This window comes from Vombatus ursinus, unplaced genomic scaffold (assembly GCF_900497805.2).
Source record: "Vombatus ursinus unplaced genomic scaffold, bare-nosed wombat genome assembly UNPS02014830.1, whole genome shotgun sequence".
NCBI lineage: Eukaryota > Metazoa > Chordata > Mammalia > Diprotodontia > Vombatidae > Vombatus > Vombatus ursinus.
The window spans coordinates 30,195,116-30,216,134 of NW_020954608.1; the positions used below are offsets into that span (position 1 = coordinate 30,195,116).

Below are 21,019 nucleotides of genomic sequence, written 5' to 3' on the forward strand. Positions count from 1 at the left end.
TTATGTTTTCCCATGTTTCTTGTGAAGAGACTATAGGAAATTAGAATACAAAGAGAAAAATCCCCTAAAATGTACCTGGATCCTTTGTATCTGAAGACAATCTGTGACACAAAATATTATAGGACTTTTGTGACGATTTTCAGTCCATTGTATAGTTTCATGGATTGTTTTTTAAGCTAAATGAATAAAGATTTATCCAAGTTTTTGTTATTGTTCAGTTGTTTTTTAGTTGGATCCAGTCTAACTCTTCTTGACACCTTTTGGGATTTCCTGGCAAAGATACTGGAGTAGTTTACCATTTTCCTCTCCAACTCATTTTACAGATGAGGAAAGGAGGCTCACAGAGTTAAGTGACATGGCTAGTAAATGTCTGAGGCCATATTTGAAACACAGGTATTCCTGACTCCAGGCCTGGTGCTCTCTATGCTACGCCATCTAGCGGCCCTTATCAAAGTCAATTACCTTCAAATATGGGACATAGAACACCAGTGAAATTTAATACTGAATAAACATCATTAATCTAAGATCTTTGTGATGTCCTTTGACATTAAATCTTTATCCTACAGTTTTCAGAGAGAATTCTAAGGCAGATAAATTAGAACGGGTAAGAAACAGTTTCAGGCTTGGTTGGATTAAAAGGTGCTACTAATGCGGTTATATTATGATAAAGAACACTATTTACAAATGAATGGACATGAGTCTCCTTAGAAAGCACAGTTTGCCATATAGCTGGAATTAATCTATTTAATCTTAACAACCTTGTGAGAAACAAAGTAAGCTTCAAAATTGCCTTAAAGAAAAATAAATGTGCAGGAAGACATATAGCAACTCAGCCTGAATGCTGGGAATAGAAGCTAGTCTTATTCAACAGAGTATAATTTTATTCACTAGTTGACACATGCCTACTTGGATTTTCAAAGCAAAGCACAGTCAATTCGGTCTGAAAAAAAAAGGATAGATTAGCCAATGTTAGCAAAAGACAGGAAGAGTATCTGTCTTACCTCTGGTGGGAACTGTAGAAGGCCAGTCAATAAATTAAGCCTCCCTCGATGGGGCATCCCAATGATGACATCTGTCACACCACTGTAGGCTGCCATCTTTAACAACTCATGGAAAAAACCCATCATGCTTTCTGCTCCTTCACCACCATATCGCTTTACTGTGGCAAATTTGGTGGCCAGAAAATGGTCAAACTCCTGGAGAACAGAATATCAGCTATTTTAGCAATACTACAACATCTACACAATTGAAAGGCTCACAAATTGAACTTCTCAGGGACAAGAACTATGTCTCATGTTTATATTCCATCTTTCCACAGTATCTACTACCTTATATGCATGTCCTGTTCAATTACAACTGCAAACTGTCAAAAATAACAGCAGCTTATTTGGGGGGGGGGGGCACTGTAGGGCAGAAAATGTGTTTTCCTCACAACTCTAATGAATTAGATAATTTAAGTGTTATTTTCCTCATTCTACAGGTGAGAAAACTGAGGCTTAGAGATTTCATGTGGCTTGTCCTCATCATTTAGGAATAGATACCTGACAATCAATCAACAAACATTTATTTAGTGCCTTCTATATGCCAAGCACTGGGGATATAAATACAAAAGTGATGCTTAGATCGCATAACTAGTAAGTGAACTTGGGAAGAGGAGTCTTCCTGGCTCTAGGCCTGGTGTTCTATCTACTGTGCCACTTAGGTGCCCATGCCAAAAGAAATAGTCCATTAAAATTTCTTATATTTTGGTGCTAAGCTATAAAGGACCAACATGGTACTTTGTATGGTGAAGTTGACCTATTCTCCACAAAATAAGGATTAAAAAATGACTAGAAAGTTTCCAACAGAGGCAAATAAAAAGTATGTGGAAGTACTTGCATGTTATGAATGCAATATATACTATACTATAGGCAACTTTTCTTCGTACTTTACGTGGGTCCATAATGTCAAAACTGTTTTTATAGTAATTTGAAGATATTATTTGCCCACTAAAATACTCCTCCTTTTCCAACTATATATCTGTGTGAAACCAGATTTTTTTCATATACTTTAATCAAAATAACATTGCAACAGACTGAATAAAGAAGTAGATATGAAAATAAAGGAATAAATAAATACAAAAGTGAGACAGTCTTTGCCTTGAAGAAACTCATATTTTGCAGTCCACACGTCCACAAATAAATAAATACAGGCTATATACCCCCCAAAATACAGTGATTGGGATGAACTGACAACAGGAAAAAACAAGGCGGTCTTCTTGACAAAAGTAGCACTTGAGCTGAGTCTTGAAAGAAGATAGGGATTTTAAGAGACTGAGATGAAAAAGGAGAACATTTTAGGCACAAAGACAGGAGATGTGTAATGTCATATATGGGGAACAGCAAGCAAACTGGTTTGAATGCAGCACAGAGTGAAGGGTGAGTAATACGTAATCAGCCTGGAAAAATAAGCTGGAATCAGATTGTGAAGGGTATCAAATATAAGAGGAATTTGTATTTTAACCCAAAGGCAATGGGGAGCTTCAGAAGCTCCTTAAGTATAGAAGTGACATAATTAGATCCACGCTTTAGAAAAATCAATATCAAAATATCAATGAGGCAGCTGAATGGAATATGGATTAGAGAGGGGAGACTGGTTGGAGAGAAATAGGTACAAAGTACTAAGGACTAAGTACTAACTGAATGGAGTGAGTACTAAGTACTACAAAATACCAAGTACAGGTACTTAGACTAAGTACTAAGTACCAAGACTACAAAGTACCAAAAATACTGTCTTGTCAACTCTCTGTCCAGTGTTCTCTTGTTCATAGCTCAGTCACAGACTACACTTCCTGGTTGACAATTAAAAAGGAATAATAGTAATAACATTTTTTTTTCATTTTTAACTTAAATATAAAAAGACAAAAAAAGAACATTTCCACATATACAGAACATAAAAAGAGGATCCAATATATAATCATGAACTTTCATTTCATACTGTTCACTTAAAAAAAAAACCCATTAAGCACTAACTACTTACTACATCTTGTTTTCAAAGCTACCCTATTTTTCTGTGCTTCCTTCTAAGTTTTCTTTTGTTCTCTGCTGTACATTTTTTATATTTCTCCCCTCCCTCTCCACCCTAGAGAAGGCAACAATTAAACACAAATGTATACACACATATACATATGTATGTATGTATGTATACTATACATACTTCTATTTGTAGGTTCTTTCTCTGAAAGTGGATGGCATCTTCCTTCATAGATCCTTAATAGTAACAACATTTCACAAGGAATATGGCAAAAGGGTATATATGCACAGTGATTTAAAAGAAAACGACAATGAAATTCAGAAAATGATAGACGGTGAAGCATGCTTTTCATCTCTTGACAAAGAGGTGGTAGATTATGGTGTGTACATTTTCAGTCATGGCCAATGTGTTTTTCTTGACTATACTTCTCTGTTACAAGGTCAGGTTCTACAGGAAGGTGGAGGAATTATGTGAAATGATAGTAATATTTTTTAAAGAGTGTCAATAAGACAAAAGAAAGAAAAGTGTAGATGACAGAAAAAAAATCCTAAAACCTAAAACATCTTCTTCTAGTAAACTATATTTTTCTCTTCCCTCTATTACTTCCCATGATACCCTTCCAAGCATGCACAATGCATGTACTCACAAATACACACACTAAAAAAAATGCAGAAACCATGGGTTAAATCAATACAGAATTTTAATTTCCTCTCTTCAACCAACTTACTCACAGATTTAAATATTTCTCCATTAAATAAGCCATATTGTTTCAACATACTCACAGACATCTTATACTACTATTTCTACACCAACATTTTGTACCTGAGATTCCAGCATCAGTCGGGACAGATGTTTTCGTTCTTCTGTAGTAAATGTCTCCTTTTTTAATTCCTCAAATCTACTTGCAAACCAGTCTTTTTCCTCCTGACTCTGCAGCTGGATTGTTTCAATAGAAATCTGCCCACAGTAGATGTGGTTAAGGTAAGCCAACACTTCTTCCAAAGAGGCTTCCTCCTTCCCCATGCTCAGTAATCCTAGAGCAAAAATCACAGGTGATAAAGGCAGAGATTTCAGCTCACATAACCTTTTCTTAAACTTTTAAAACACGTCAGACTTTACTGATAAAAGGTTCTTATTTGTAACCCTACTGCTCAGTATAATGCCTAGAACACAGCAGGTATAATAAATGTTTATTGAAGTGAACACAGTTTTTAAAATGCCAGTTTTGTGAAACTGAGAACACAGTGGTCAGAGGTTATAGTGGTAAAAGAAAGCCTACATTTCTTCAGTGCCAGAACAAAAATCTATTTGCTAATGCTTAGGATTTCCACATTCCTGCTCTATAGTTATTATTTCAAATGGAGAATTCAAGTTCTCCAATAAAATGTGATAGAATTCCTTTGTGTTCAGCAGGAACTCCCACAAATATTAAGCCTATTACTGTAGAAGTAGGTTTTGATGGACATGTAGAAATTCATGTGTTCAAAAATCAGAACAATATATTTACAATGTAATTTTTAAATGAATTTAAGCAACTGTAGGGGAAAAAAATCCAATGATTATATTACTCCAATCTTTGTTAAATTTGTAATCAGTGTATATATGCAATTATCCATGTACTGACATATTCCATACAAATCATTTACACAAGCTACATAATATTCTATTATGTTAATGTTACATTTAACTTAACTTTTTCTAAATTGTTGGAGTTTTAGTTTATTAAAGTTGCCTTAATTTGCATTTTTAAATGGCTAGTGATTCTGTGTATATATTTATGTGATGATTTATTATCTCTTTTTAATATGTAAACCTTTTATCAACTAATTTCTTATTGAGTAACACAAATCTATACACATCACTATCAGCTTAATGATCAGAACCCCACATATTGATCTGATATGTTTATATCTATTCTTTACATACTTTAGATCAAAGTTTCCTTATTTATAGGCTGCTGACCCCTAGGGTGCCAAGAACTTATTTTTGCGAGGTCACTCCCTATGGATCATTCCTCTTTGATCATCTCCTTGGCCTCTAACCCTCTCTGTTTTTCCAAAGTGACCTTACTGACCTCTCTGCATAGTCTTCACTCTATATTTGATAAATTCAACTAGATATTGACCCCCATCCTTGAATTCCTTGGTCTCTTCTCTACCATCATTCCATCCTGCCAGTCATCAACTCTGGGGCCCTGCCACCATCTATTTCTGTACCCATGCTACTGAATGACTGTAGAGGACCACGAAAATTAGGCCCATTACAAATTTATTGTGGCCAAACTCAAGCGGACCCTGATTGACTCTTTATCATGATTCACTTAGTTGCTTCACTTGAACCTACCATCCCTTCAAGCTATCATCCTATATTCCTCTTTCTTTTTATTGAAAAGTGTCAAGAAAGATTGTTAACTTTATGTCCGTCTCCACTTCCTCACAAACAACTCACTTTTCAACTGCTAAAAAAAATCAAACTTTTGACTTCCTATCCAAGGTTACCAATGATTAAGACTTTCTATCCAAGGTTACCAATGATTTCCCAACTACTAAACACAATGGCTTTTTCTTAGTCCTCATCCTTCTTGACTTTTTTAAAAATCTCAATTGCTTTTAATACTGCTAATCAACCTCTCCTCCTGGATACTTACTCTTTCCTTGGATTCTATGATCCTACTCTTCCCTGGTTCTCTACCCATCTGTCTTTCTATCCCTTTTCAGCCTCCTCTTTCTGCTTTATCATCCATCTTCCATCTCACAAGAATGGAAAGGCCCTCTTCCTCTCCTGTATTCTTGTCCTTAGTGGTCTCATGAGTCCAATTATCTCTAGACAATCAACTCCCAAATCTATATATCCAGCCCTAATTGCTCTCAGTAAGGTTGTCCAAGACCCTCTTCTTTCCCTCTACAAACTCTCTCGAGGTAACTTCATCAGTTACATGCTAAACATTTTCACCTGAATGTGTTCCTTCATTATCTCAAACTCAACATGGTCAGAATAGAGATCATCATCTTTTCTCCCTAAATCTATTATTTCTCCAAACCTATCTATTTCTATTTAGAATTCTGCCATCTCCCACTCACCCACATTTGTAATTTCAGTTGTCTGTGTAGGCTGCCTGTACTTCCTCTCCTCTCACTCCTTAACCCTTTGCAAACTAGCTTCAGACTTTATCATTCAACTGAAACTGCTCCCTGAAAAATTATCAAATATCTCTTAATTGACAAATCTGATAAGTTTTTTCTCAGTTCTCATCCTTCTTGACCTATTGGTTGCTATGACACTCATGACCACCTCTCCTGAATACTCTCTCCTATGGTTTCTCATATCATTAATCTCTCCTGACTCTACTCCTACCTGTCTGAAAACTCCTTCTGCATCTCATTTACTGGTTCAACATCCATATAATGTTCCCTGACTGTGGGTGTTCCACAAAATTCTGTCCTGGGCTCTCTTCTCTTTACCTTCTACATTCTCTCTCAATAAACTCATTTGTTTCCATGGATTTAAATATCATCTCAATTCTATTGATAAATATGTCTGTTTTTAACCCAATACCATTTCACTAGCTGTCACTTTTGATTGATAGCTATCACTTTGGAATGTTTTAAAATATGTTGGGTTGAGCAAAAACATTTTAATCAAAATAGGAATCAGAACCATAAATTAAAATGCAATCTTGGGGCAGGTAGGTGGCACAGTGAATAGAGCACCGGCCCTGGAATCAGGAGGACCTGAGTTCAAATCCAGCCTTAGACACTTAACACTTACTAGCTGCATGACCCTGGGCAAGTCACTTAACCCCAATGCTTAGCCAAAAAAAAAAAAGTCCCTTTGGGGCAGCTAGGTGGTGCAGTGGATAGAACACCAGCCCTGAAGTTAGGAGGACCTCAGTTCAAATCCAGTCTCAGACCAAACACTTAACACTTACTAGCTGTGTGACCCTTGGATTAAGGGCAAGTCCCTTAATCCAAAAGTTAAGTATTTTTTGCCTAAAAAAAAAAATGCAATCACCATTGCATTCCAATGGCTCAACACCAATTGAGCCATTGCACCAATGTCCCAATTTCCCAAGCACCAATTGGTTGGGAAAGGTGACCGTGTACAAAATGTGTACTAAGATAGTAATTCCATCTTAATTCAGATAAAAAGGTACCGTCACCAGAAGATTCTGTTAGAATAGGAGGGTATTTTGACTTTCCACATGGAAAGAATTCTCCCCAGGCTACCCTTGCAAACTCTATATAATGCTTTGGTTTCAATAAGCAGAGTGTAGACTGTATAGATACAGAGTGGAAGATTGGTGCACATGAGTGTCCTAGGTTGACAGGCCTCACATCCAATCATGATTGCTACTGAACTTTACCTGTGGTATTGAAGGGTCCCTGAAGAGTATCAACAAGAGTCTGGATTTCAGGTACATTCTCCATCACGGCTTGGCCAGCAAAAAGGGGATTGATTTTGGCAGCTTTGTGGCCATGTTCACGGTATGCTGTGACCAAACGGGCAAGACCATGATCAACTAATATAAAGGAAAAAACTCAAGTTAAAAGTTGTCTAAAAGCAGATACAACATTATACACAAATTTTAAGGCCCTTAAAAACTGACCACAGACTCAATAAGTGGTCAAAGAATATTCTCAAAAGGATTACAAACTATTAATAACCATATGAAAGATGTTCCAAGTCACTAATAATAGAAATATACAAATCAAAACAATCCTAAGCTTTCACCTTACACCCAGCAAATTGGCAAAGATGACAAAAGTACAGGAATAGTCAATGTTGAAGGGATTGTGGGAATATAGGCACATTTTAGTGGAACTGTGAATTAATAAAACCATTTTGAAAGCCATTTAGAATTATGCAAATAAAATTCCTACATGCTTTGAACCAGAGATTCTATTACTAGGCATATATTCCAAGGGAATCATGATATAAAAATGTCCCCATATAGACCAAAATATTTATAATAGCATTTATTGTGGTAGCAGAAACTGGTTAAAAAAAAAAAGTAGATGCCCATCAAATGGGTAATGTTTAAACAAATTATGTTACATGAATGTAATGGAGTATTTTTTTTGGTTGCTTTTTTTTGGTGAGGCAATCAGGGTTAAGTGACTTGCCCAGGGTCACACAGCTAGTAAATATCTAAGACTGAATTGAACTTAAGTCTTCCTAACTCCAGGATGAAGTACTCTATCCACTTCACCACCTTATAGCCTCTACAGGCCTTCTAGAAACAATTTTTAGAACTAATTTTTCATTTGTTGTTCAATCATTTTCAGTCATGGCCAACTCTTTGTGACCCAATTTGGACTTTTCTTGGCAAAGATAGTGGAGCAGTTTGCCATTTCCTTCTGCAATTCATTTTACAGATGAGGAAAATGAGGCAAACAGGGTTAAGTGACTTGCCCAGGGTCACACAGCTAAGTAAGTATCTGAGGCCAGATTTGAACTCAGGAAGATGAGTCTTCCTAACTCCAGACGTCACACTCTATCTACTGCCCCACCTAGAACTTATTTAGGTCATTCTAAATCTAAACTTTTTTGTGCTTAGACAAAGAAAATTCCAAAGCGACAGAGTCCCCACATGCCTTTGGAAATATCTTTAATTAAGCCATTTTGGAGTTCCAGTTTATAGTTCTCCCTGACAATAGGCAACATTACATAATAGTACAGAATACAGTTATAGAGCCCAGAAGAAAACTTGATTATAAACAGAACTATAGTTACATAATTTTCAGTATATCCTTGCAAAATCACTTTCCTAAAAGCACTCAATCCCACTTTGACTTTTCCCTTTAATGAATCTCCTTTCCAGATGGTCAAAGATGAACTCAATAGTTATTTCCATTAACAGAAGTAATAATACTTCTTCCTTCTCTTAACCTGATCATTACCCTAATCCAGGTAATTTTTCTTTTCTTTTTCTTGTTTTATTTTTTATTTTTTATCTTTTTGGCTAGGCAATGGGGTTAAGTGACTTGCCCAGGGTCACACAGCCAGTAAGTGTTATGTATCTGAGGCCACATTTGAGCTCAGGTCCTCCTGAATCCAGGGCCGGTGCTCTATTTACTGTGCCTCCTAGCTGCCCCTAGGTAATTTTTCAAGAAAGAGGGTACTGCTCTTAAGTGGATCAGTGTTTCTCCTGGAACACTCATGGAGGGTACCTCAAAGAAAGTGGCAAGGGGGAAAGAGAATTTAGTGAAATGCATTGGTTCAGAATTAATTGCTAAATTTTTCTTGCTCAGTTCTTGTCAAGGGCATTATTGTACTAATATTATTTTATAATATGTAGTCATACAAACTTTGATATATTAAAAACTTCTGATTCAGAATGGGAGAGGTATGGATTTAACTCTTACGGTGTTTCTTAAATAGGATTTGGGGTCTCCTTGTATGTAGTCATACAAAGCACTAGAAGCTAGCAAATCAGAAAAGGCCTTTTGCAGAAGCTCAGCACTTGAGCACACCTTGGAAGGAAGTTAGGGATTCTCAGAGGCAGAGGTAAGGTGGCATGGGAAATAGTCTGTGCAAAGACCAACACAACGATGGGGAAATGGAATGTTGTGCATCAGTGAGTTGGCCAGTTTTATCTAGATGTCCAGAGGAAAGGGGAGTAATAGTTAATAAGCCTAGGAAGGTAGGCAGGAGCCAGACTATGAAGGGCTTTTAAATGCTAAGCAGAGAAGTGTGTATTTTATCCTAGAGGCAGCAGGGAGCAAAATAGGGAGCCTCTGAAGGCTCTTGAACACAGCAGTGACTTAGTCAAACTTGTGCTTCAGAAGATTATTTGGGTCAGTGAATGGAAGGATTGGAAAGGGGGGACTGGATTAGACCAATTAAGTAGCTGTTTCAATAGTCTAGAAAGATCAGAATCTATAAACATTTCGGGGGGAAGGGTGATTAAAAACCACAAGAATCTAAAAAAGAATGTAATAGCCTGATTCTTAAGAGATTTTTTGTTTTGTTTTTTAAAAATCAACATTTGTAATCCATATTGCCACATTTTGGGGAAATAATTGTCAAACTTTTATCCTATGTTACTAAAAAGTTCATCATGCAAAGATGTCCCTCTTCTTTTATACTGTACATACTAAATATAACCCACATATACATCCAGTCTTTCCTTTAAAAGCAGTTACCACAAAATAGCTATTTTCATCTATTTATCTCTGACCACCTCTAAACTAATTTTTAGTCTACACAGGACCCCAAATCCTATTTAAGAAATACTGTAAGAGTTTAAATCCATACCTCCCCCATTCTGAATTGGAAGTTTTTAATATATCAAAGTTTGCTTGAAAATTAGGTTCACATAGAGCCAAAGCACATGATGTTACTAATAGCTAGGTACAAGGTACACAATTGTACAGATCAAAGTTTAACCAGTGAAAACATGACTATTTAAGAGGTTGCTCTAAGTGTAGTCACTATCTTTTTTTTTTTTAAGTCAGGGCAAATTTTGGGAATAATTAAAGGTCTTGATGGAAGTCAAATTTTCAGAATAATTTCATGCCAGTCATTACTGTATAACAAGGGTATGACGTGGCAGAAACTAGGGGTTTGATGAATACATACACACAAACACATACACACCCTTTTTATTTTTTATATTTAGGGTGTTCCAAAAATCTCAATTCAGCTTTAAGTAAGTTTTGGGACAATCTATATCTGTAATAGGAAAGCTTATGCCTTGTCAGTAAGATATCTAGTGGGAGTCACTAATAATTGCTCTCACTTCACATTTTCCCAATCTGATCACTTTCATGACTTTAAAAAGGGGGGGCCATTTTTTAAAGATACCTGGCAAGGTGTAGGAGTGAGGTTTTGACCATGAAAGAAAGAAAAGTCAGTGAAATCATGACCTTCATCTTTTTAGCCCTGTGTCCTAACTACATATGACTTGTAGTTAAATTTATTTGTAAAATAATGACACAAATTATCTGCCACTCAGGGATAACATAATAACAGATGATAAATGAGATATAATTTTGGTACTCTGCATGTCTTATTATGAAGGTAAAAAATCCATTTGTGACAAATACTCTTTCAGTGGATGTCCTATAGAAATAATTCTTTGATGATCTTTCAGTCATATATAGAACACTATGAACTAAAGTACAGGCTTTGGGGGTAAAAAAAAAAAAGCAAGGTCCCAGATTTCTAAGAACTTTCAGAGTATTTGGGACATTAATTTGTATGCATGATACAGTCTGAGAAGATTACAAGTGATCCTATATCATTTTCTTACTGATCCTGATGGGGTGTTTGCACTCGGGCTCCAGCTCCTAAGATCATGGGTCTGGAAGACATCCAGTAAAGCCCCTGTGAGAAAATTTCCCCTTGTTGCAGAACACACGCAGGTCTAACTCTGTAATTCCTTTTATCAGAACAGACATAGGAGTAACTAGCGCAAGGATTTTTGTCCCTAGATGGCCCAAGGACTCTCCCTCAAACCAGATCTCCAAGGTCCATGCCTCTGGCAACTAAAGAAAAACTGTTTCTCCCTCAATGTCTGGTATCAACAAAGGTATCCCTGTAGATTCCTTGAATTTTTCCATCCATAGATCACTAATGCCTGCTCCCAAAGATACCTGGGCCCTTGGTAATGCCTTGAAGTCCTTAGGTTACCTAATTAGCATCCTTGGCATTCCTTTCCCTTGTCCTTTTCCCATATAAGCTCCAGCACCGTCCTCACTAGCTCACAGGTTCCCTTGGACCTTCGCCCACTTTGTTACAATAAACTTTTGCCACTTGACTTAGAGAAGTGTTGAGTGTGCGAATTCGTTCCAGGCAACACAGCCTCGGTATTCTCGGGGTTCCTATCACCCCTAACCTCTTCAATCCTATTTACAGTTAACTGATTTTGTTCTGTAACTACCTAAGTCATGGTTCTCTGTCTCTGAACATAGCTCAGAATTCAGCTGGCTTCTAATGGGTTAAGTTTAGAAATCCAGTTGTCTTGCTAATTACTGTTCTATTCCTGCGTCAAGGAATTCTGCTAATCTTGAGGGATGTAGCTTGCCTTAATGGAGTCAGGCCTAATATCTTTATACAACTAAGCTATTCTTCAAGGGTATCTGGTTTGCTCTCCAAAGAAGTCTGGGCCCTTCTCTTTGGCTTTGCCGTAGAGTGAAACAATGAACACGTCTTAGCCTCAGGAGGGAAGAAGGGGTTTGTTGCTAGCCCTTCTTTACAAATTTCCAGCCAATCACTTTGTTCCCCATGCCTCAGCTATGAAATCAATCATGTTGCCCTCAACCCACGATGTCAACTACCCTGTTCTGTTCTTTGTTCTGTACTGCCCAAAACCTATAAAAAGGAATATGTCCTTTTGCTCAGGGTCTTTGGCTGAAAACTGAAGCAGCCATTAACCCATCGTATTCTCAAGTTTCATACCCTGTGAATAAAATGTTATCTTGCTCTGAGAAATGTGCCTCAGTTTACTCCTTTGTTAAATTTCATTTACAGTAAGTTCAAGAATAATATGCAACAGAAAATGACCATGTCAAAAAGAATAGAACAGAGAGATAATCTGCCCATGATTCAGAAAGGGCGGGGGGGGGGGGAGATCAGTATAGGCTAAAACTTCTGGGAAGGGCCACCTCTGGGCTTCAAAGCCTGGCTTGAAAGGCCGTACAGAAGTTTTACAAAGAAATTATTTTGAACTCCTTATACCTCATTCTACAACACATTCTAAATGGATTCATGACCTTAATGTTAAAGATCATGCTATAAAAAAAATTAGTTGTGCTGACTTTTTTCCCTCTTTAAAAAATAGTATTTATCATATTGGATGGCTCTCTGGAAAGGGGAGAGGAAATAGAAGGAATACTTGGGATAACTTTGGTGGTGTAAGAAACAGAAAATATCAATAAAAATTTATTTTAAAACAAATAATTTTGAGCTTTTAAAGCAACAAAACCAAGCAAACATAATTTTTAACTTACCACATTTGATAGTCTATTTCATTGTAAATGTCTACAATAACTTTTCAGTTATCTGTGTGACACTGGACAAGTCACTGAGTCCCCTTTAGTTTTCTTTTTATCCAGTCACCTTTTTAATGAGGTAAATATTTTTTCTTCTATTTATTTGTAGCTAGTGTATAAACTTTTACTATAGTAAAATTTTATATTCATTTAGTATTCACTTAGTATCATTTCATATAGGTCTTGGTAAATCTTAATTATCTAAGAGTCAAACAAATGTAAATTTAGAGTTTAGAGGTCAACAAGTCCAATACCCTCATTTTAAGGTGAGGAAAGTTGGGCCCAGAGAAGTTAAGTATTTTGTCCAGAGTCCTACAGGTAATAAAATGGCAGATTTAGGACTTGACCCTGGCTCCGAAGTCAGCATTTTTTTCCACTGCACCACATCAGGACAGAATAAGAATTATTAGAATATGAAAGAGAAGCCTTTCTAATTTGCAGGTAGAAGAATTCATAACCAAATTAAAAGTGAAGATCACAGAAGATAAAATAAACAATTTTGATTATATAAAATTAAAAAGCTTCAGGGCAAACAAAAATTAATGCAACTAGAATAATAATAGAAATTGCTGGGTTAGAAAAAAAAGAAAAAAATTTTGCATCAGTTATTTTTGACAAAAGTCTGATATCCAAGAATAAAAGGGAATTGACATAACACAGGACTCTTTTCTTTGTATTAGGTCAGGAGAGTTGCAAGAAAGGAAGTAGACCAGCTTCAAGTGGAGGCAGAGGATAGGGGTATATGGATGATCAATGAGAGGCTTAGTTCAAAGAGAGGATGGAAGGGTACAGTTAGGCAGCTGACCCTAGCTGCCTTTGCCTTATAGAGAAAACAGAAATTGCCCACCCTGAATTACATAGTAAAGGGCTAGAGAGGCCCTTTGATATGAACAAACAATTTTGAGAATAAGAAATGCAAATGATCAACAATGATTGTCAGTGAGGTCAATGATCACTCAAAAGAGTTTGGCCCAATAATCTACACAGGAAGAAAGAAATAATGTCAAATGCCTATTGTCAAGACTGTGGCATCCAGTTAAATGGATAACCCACAGTTAGTTTATGATATTTAAAAAATTATCCAAATCACTAGTAATAGAAGCCAAGAAGATGGGAAAAACAGCTAAAACAGACCAGGTACACACAGAAGAAATCTTTCCCGTGGGTAACAGTTTTGAGAGCATTGCAGGACTGATTTTCAAGATATTTGAAAGAGGGGAATTCTTTTCAAATAACTGAAAAATTGTAGGATGTATAGTGAATAAATAAATAGAAAGTTAAGTCCATCTATATACCAGGTATACAAATACAAAGGAGATATAGTTCCTATTCTCAAATAGCTTACATTCTAAGGGAAATCAGTACATAGAGGAGTGGTGGGTAAGGGAAGGGTGTTTTGGTCTAGGAAGTCAGGACAATAGGTGAAGCCTATTATGGTTCCTAGGACAATAAGTAGAGAAGTGGGGGAGGAAGAAGATGCTTGTAGTGGACTGGCAATAGTTGGGGTAAAGCATGGTTGGGGTCTGGAGTCTGCTAGACTGCTCACTAATCAGTACAGCATCTCTCTAGGATGGGAATTCTAGAAGCATCAGCCATGGTCTCAGAGTGGCATACCAGGAAAATGGTCAGAATGAAACAGAACTGGGAGCCCAGCTTATGACAACAATAATAACAATAGCTAGCATGTGTATAGAACTCTAAGGTTTTCAAGAGCTTTACAAGTATCTCATTTTATCCTCAGAACAACGCAGGGAGGTAGATAGAATTATTGCCCATTTTACTAATGAGGAAACTTGGGTAAATAGAAGTTAATAGACTTGCCCAAAGTCACATTAGCTATTAAGTCTAAAGTCGTATTTGAACTCAAGTCTTCCTGATTCCAGGTCCAGGCTTTATCCACTGAGCCACCAGGTGTCTCATACTCTTATTCCCCAATAGGGGTGGTAAACTCCCTCCATCAAGGCAGATCTACATGTCATTTGCAACTTATAGTCTTGGAGATTTGATTGGGGGAAGATGTTACAGGTCTGGACACACACATTATTTACCACAAAAGATAACTAAGAGGACATTAATAACTACCAACATATAGACCTACTTTCTTATCTCTTTAAAATCTTTGAGAAAGATCCCCACAGGGATCAAGGGTATTCTTTTTTTTTTTTTTCCTTGCTTTTTGGTGAGGCAATCCAGGTTAAGTGACTTGCCCAGGGTCACACAGCTAGTAAGTGTTAAGTGTCTGAGGCTGGATTTGAACTCAGGTACTCCTGACTCCAAGGCCAGAACTCTATTCACTGTGCCAGTTAGTTGCCCTGTTCAAGGTTATTCTTAATGAAAACATGAAGAACCAGACTCTCTCCTCAAATTTTCTATAACAGGTTACATCTTTACTATCACACAAATTACTGAAAGGTATAGTAAATAAGAGACCCCACTGTGCTTACTGATTACAAATAGGAATTTGACCCAGAATAGTAAGTGAGTTTTAAAGGCTCTCTACCACCAAGCTACTCATGCTTAAGTTAAGATCACACATGATTCCTAAATAGATGCAACTCCAAAAAACTATGTTCAAAGATTCTCTGATTAACAATATCAAGTAAGGACAAAATAAAAGTATTTGCCATTTTTACTATGTCATCCTGCATAGACTCCAACGAAAGAGAGCTTCCCTAGAGATGGTAAAGTCCTCCAGGGGCCCTTGTTTTGGGGATGCCATTGTACTGATTACATTCAGCACCAGAATAAGGCCACTCATTTGTTCAGTATAAAAATCCACACAGAAGTGACGGCAGATGAATCAATCAATTAATCCACGAGCACTTACTGAGCACCTACCATATTACAAGCACTATATTTGATACTAAAGATACAAATGTGAGTTTACACTTTATTTTAGGAGATGGGAAGAATGGCATTGGATGGGCAACCCTTTGAGGTGGTTAGTCCACTCATATATATATATATCTTAGATAAACTGCTGCAGATGGACAATGAATTGGGTCTGACACTAAATAGGAAGACAGTAGGCTATATTCTTTTTCTGGACTAAATTTTCTTTCGTTAAGTCAATGAAAATCTGCCTTCTCTCTCTCCTACCTCCCTCCTATTTCTTTCTTGAGAAAGGAAGAAAAACAAAATTCCTATTACAAATACATATATTTGACATATACTCAGGCAAAACAAATCCCTGCACTGGCCATGTTCAAAAAAATGTCGCAAACTGTAGTCTGAGTCTCTCACCTTTCTGTCAGAAGGTAGATAGCATTTATATCATGAGTCCTCTAGAATTGTGTTTGGTCATTGTGTTGTTCAGAGTTCCCAAGTCTTTAGTTGTTTATATTGCTTACAATATTGCTGTTATTGTATGAATTGTTCTCCTGGTTCTGCTCACTTTCCTCTGCATCAGTTCAAATAAGATTTCCCAGGTTTCTCAGAAACTCTCCTCTTCATCATTTTTATAGCATTCTACTACATTCACATAGCATAACTTGTTCAGCCATTACCCAATTAATAGGCACCTCCTCAGTTTCCAAAGTAGACTATATTCTATAGCCCTTTCAATGATTCTAAGTTGCTTCCTGACATAAACTCCTATCTTTTTAATGTTAATGTTTTCCTGACGATGCTGTACGACAGAAAATCATGGAACACCTCAACCTCTGAAAAAAACAAATATTGCAAGTGACCCAAAGGGCAATGAAAAGAGGTGCAAGTAGTGTGTAGAATATTGCTAACAATGACTTGTAAAAAATGGTATAAAGATACACAGGAAGTATATAATTAGAAAGGAGATAAGTTATTCATGAAAGATAATAGATTCATAACAATATTCATTTATAATAGTAATGAATGTAAAAGGGTTAATATCCCAATCCCTTGATAATGATAATGATGATGATGATGAGAGCTAGGGAATAGCTATTATCAATAGGAAATATATTACACATCCAGAGGAGTATTGTTGTTTTGTTTTTTTCCCCACAAAATGGTTTGGCCTCAGTTCTTTTAAAAGATTCAAGACAACAAATATAAAAATCTCAATGACTTGAGTTCACTACTGGAAAGGTCCTGCAGCTTACACCCTCAGTCCCTTGTTCATTTCTATAGTTTGCTGTTCTCATTCAGCAGTGAAAAACAAATTCTCATTTGGCTTTGCTCTTGTTAATAGTTAAACTTGTTTACCCTGTTGGTCAAGATCATGACATCTGGAATCACTCCTATATTTGTGAATATTTTGTCTTCTTTCTTCTTCATTCCAACAGTGGACCCTACATGGTGCTTGCTGGGAATTTTTTTTCCTACTGGAATCATATCAGTTTCAGATGCAGCTAATGCCTCCTCCTCCCCTACCCCTCACAAAGCAAGGGAGGAGAAGGAGGAGGAGGAGAAAAGGAGAGAAAGCAGCATCAGATGCTAGATCTTCCACATGCTGACTATATATACATTAGTGCATACGAAAAGAAAGCAAAATCAAAATTTAGCAGAATTCTAGAATGATTTGAAAAGGGACAGAAAGCAAACATTTTTTGTTGGTAATTAGGTTGACTCTAATAACGATAATGAGATGATCACATATATAACGGTAAGGATTTGTGCAAGATTTTATTCTTCATTCTGTGTGCTTTTGATTATCTTTTGTTGATGATTCTTAAGTTTAAAATCAATTAAAGAAAAAAAGTTTAAACCACTATGGATTTATCCTTAGTTTCTATCTGCCTTGAGGCCTCTTTTCTCTTTCTGTGTTTTTTTCTCTCTTTCTCTTGGTCTTTCTATGTCATTCTTGGGCTCAAGAAATATTTGCTACAAGTTTTCTTTTCTTTTCAATGGTGGGTAGGGAGAAGGTGAGGAGAGAAAATAAATGCTTGTTAATTGAAAAAAAATATTTCTTCGTTATCTATTTCTTCCTGTAACTCCCTTAACTTCTCCTCTAAGAATCTGGATGCTATACCAGTTGGTGCATATATGTTTAGTGATAATATTACTTCATTGTCTATGGTACCTTTTAGCAAGATGTAGTTTCCTTCCTTATCTCTTTTAATTAGGTCTATTTTTGCTTTTGCTTTGTCTAAGATCAGCATTGCTACTCCTGCTTTTTTTACTTCAGCTGAAGCATAATATATTCTGCTCCAGTCTTTTACCTTTACTCTGTGTGTATCCCTCTGCTTTCAAATGTGTTTCTTGTAAACAACATATTGTAGGATTATGGTTCTTAATCCACTCTGCTAAATGCTTCTGTTTTATGGGAGAGTTCATCCCATTCACATTCACAGTTATGATTACTATCTATGTCTTTCCATCTTATTTCCTTCCCTTGTTTATGCTTTTCTCTCTCCTTTCTCCATTTCCCTCCTAAAAAAATTATTTCTTAAAAAGAAGTTTCAGTGATTTCCTCTTGTGTCTAAGAAAAAAATAGAAAAAGTGCATTTAAAGCTCTTCACAATCTGGTTCCAACTTATCTTTCTAGGCTGATTTCCCATGACTATTCTTCAGGCACTCTACATTCCAAGTCAAACTGGCTTATTCATTTCATTCTCCCTAGTCACAATATTCTATCTCCTGTCTCTTTCTTGCAGCCATTCCCAAGCATAAAAAGCCCTCCCTCCTCATTTTTGCCTCTCAAAATCCCAACTGTCTTCAAGGCTAAGCTCAAGTACTCCTTCCTATATGAGATCTTCTCTGATCCCTTTCCCCATGCCACCTCTGTTGTCAGTATCCTCTGTATCTGTCAGGGCCCCCTGTATTTTTAAATTTACATATCTTTTATAATGACTTTCTCTGTGTATATGCTGTTTCCCCTGTAGAATTTCATCTTTTCTCTCTGTGCAGCTACTGGTAATAGATAATAAATGCTTGTTGAATGGGTGATCTCTTCCTTTTTACAGGTTCAAATATCATCTCTACACAAATGGTTCTCAAATCAATTATCTACAGTTCCATCTATAGCTATATATTCAGCTCAAATTCCCTTCCTGAGCTCCTTCCACATCTTAGAGGTAGCCAGATGGTTCAGTGGATAGAGCATAGGGCCTAGAGTCAGGAAGATTCAAGTTCAAATTTTATCTCAGATACTTACTAGCTGTGTGACCCTGGGCAAGTCCCATAACTTCTGCCTTCTTCCCTCAGCTATAAAATGGGGAAGATAAAAGCACCTATCTTGAAGGGTTGTTGTGAGTATTACATAAGTTGATATTTGTAAAGCACTTAGCACAGTGCCTGGCACACAGAAGGCACTATCATAGAGGTGCTTATTACTATCCCCTGGTTTGCCTGTTAGATATCATCTCAGTGCACCGTATCTAAAATTCAACAGATGCAAACTGAAATTTGTCATCTTTCCCCTTCAACTCACCTCAAATTGAAACTTCTTTCTTTCTGTCAATGGTACCATCATTTTCCCAGTCACCCAGGGTTCATAGCCTTGGAGTCATCCTTCATTCTCCCTTCTCCCTCATCTCCTGCCCACCCAAACAAATCAGTTCCCAAGTACTATCACTTGTATTTCCAGAATATCTCTAATGTCAATCAATCCACATGGCCACCACCTTATTTCAGGCCCTCATAATAGTCTCATCTGGAGTATTATAACACCTCCCCAATTGGTCTCTCTGATCCTAATGCCATCTTGCTCCAAACTATTCTCCAGCCTGTGGCCAAAATAATTTTCCTAAGTCACAAATCTGATCTCTGCTCAAAAATTTTAACAGGTTTTCTACTGCTTAGAAGATAAACACAAAACTACTTAGTTCGACCTTTAAGCTCCTTCATGACTAGCTTCAACCTGATTCAACATGCTTCTCCTTCATACACCATATTTCAGACCTGCTGGACTACTAGCTGTTCCCCGAACTATCTACATTCTGTCAGGATCCTCATGCCAAGACCACCCCTCTCTTTTTGCTATTAGGAGACACCTTGTTTTCCAGAGCTAATCCTTTGCACAATCCTTTGCACTCATCCTCTGGTAAAATCACATAATTACTGTGTTTTAACCAGCACCAGGTGTCCTCTGACTTCAGACAAACACTGGACAAGCTAGTTCTGATCATGAAGCTCTGCTATGAATCAAACTTGCATCATTGTTGCTGTTACCCCTCATTGTCAGAGCTACAGCTCACTGTATAGCCATTGCTATATGTATTAAGATTTAAAGTGGGTCTCCTTCTAGCAATGACTCTGGAACAAGTGTCTAGTTTCCCTCCTCCAACAGAATAAAGAAAGTTTTTGCTTATAATCACTGATGGCCCTATTTTTTGTTTTGTTTTTATTCTATTTCTTGAGAGTTAACTGTAGTTGTGATAACCTGTGTGAGCTCTTTGGTATTTTTAGAGTTAACAGTGGTTGCATCACCTCTGACTTTTTGGTTCTTTGTTTTCACACTTAACAATTCCTGCAGGCTATTACCTACAGCACACTGTCTTTATATCTGCCTTTCTATCTCATATCTCTTCAGAGTCAGTTGAGGCACATCCTGTGAAACCTCGGTTTCCCACCAGCTCAAAGTCTTCTCTCCTTTTTCAAATATCTCTAAGGCAATCTTTTTAGATGTTTCATTAGCCCCCTACCATACCCTAAAATACTTATCTGTGGATGCCTCTGATATACTCCCAGAGGACAGGGATTGTGTCCTCCCCCCTCCCCCATCTTCACAACCTAATAAAATGGCTTACACACAGCAAGCTCTTAATAAGTGCTGAATGCTTTTATGACATGGAAGCGTCCGGCTGGGGTATCAGGTTTGGAGGAAACCTGCCCAGGAGACTAAAGACCTACCTGGTTGGTTGGTTGTTGTCCTTCGTCCTCAAAGGGGACCAAAATGATATCACGATGCTAGAGTTAAGTTACAGTGTGTTGACTGTGGCTGACCAGACCAACATAAGCTCGGAATGTTCTACCACAGGTAGGTCACAAATAGTCTATGTGAACATTTGGGGTAGATTCTATAAATTCTCTCTAAAAACCCACCTAGTGAATCTGAGAAAGAGTATCACAAACTAAGCAACTGGCTAAAG

General features: G+C 37.1%; 1 protein-coding gene across 2 annotated transcripts in view; it reads right to left on the bottom strand.

The window, feature by feature from the left end:
• Positions 1 to 21,019, bottom strand: part of DHTKD1 (dehydrogenase E1 and transketolase domain containing 1) — a 90,321-nt gene that overhangs the window by 42,948 nt on the left and 26,354 nt on the right. For both annotated transcript variants that reach the window (XM_027838752.1, XM_027838751.1), the window contains exons 2-4: positions 7,376 to 7,531; positions 3,835 to 4,046; positions 1,002 to 1,196 (exon numbers count right to left, since the gene is read on the bottom strand). In XM_027838752.1, coding sequence (XP_027694553.1) covers positions 1,002 to 1,196; positions 3,835 to 4,046; positions 7,376 to 7,439 — 471 coding nt within the window. In that variant the 5' untranslated portion in view covers positions 7,440 to 7,531. The remainder of the gene's footprint in view (positions 1 to 1,001; positions 1,197 to 3,834; positions 4,047 to 7,375; positions 7,532 to 21,019) is intronic.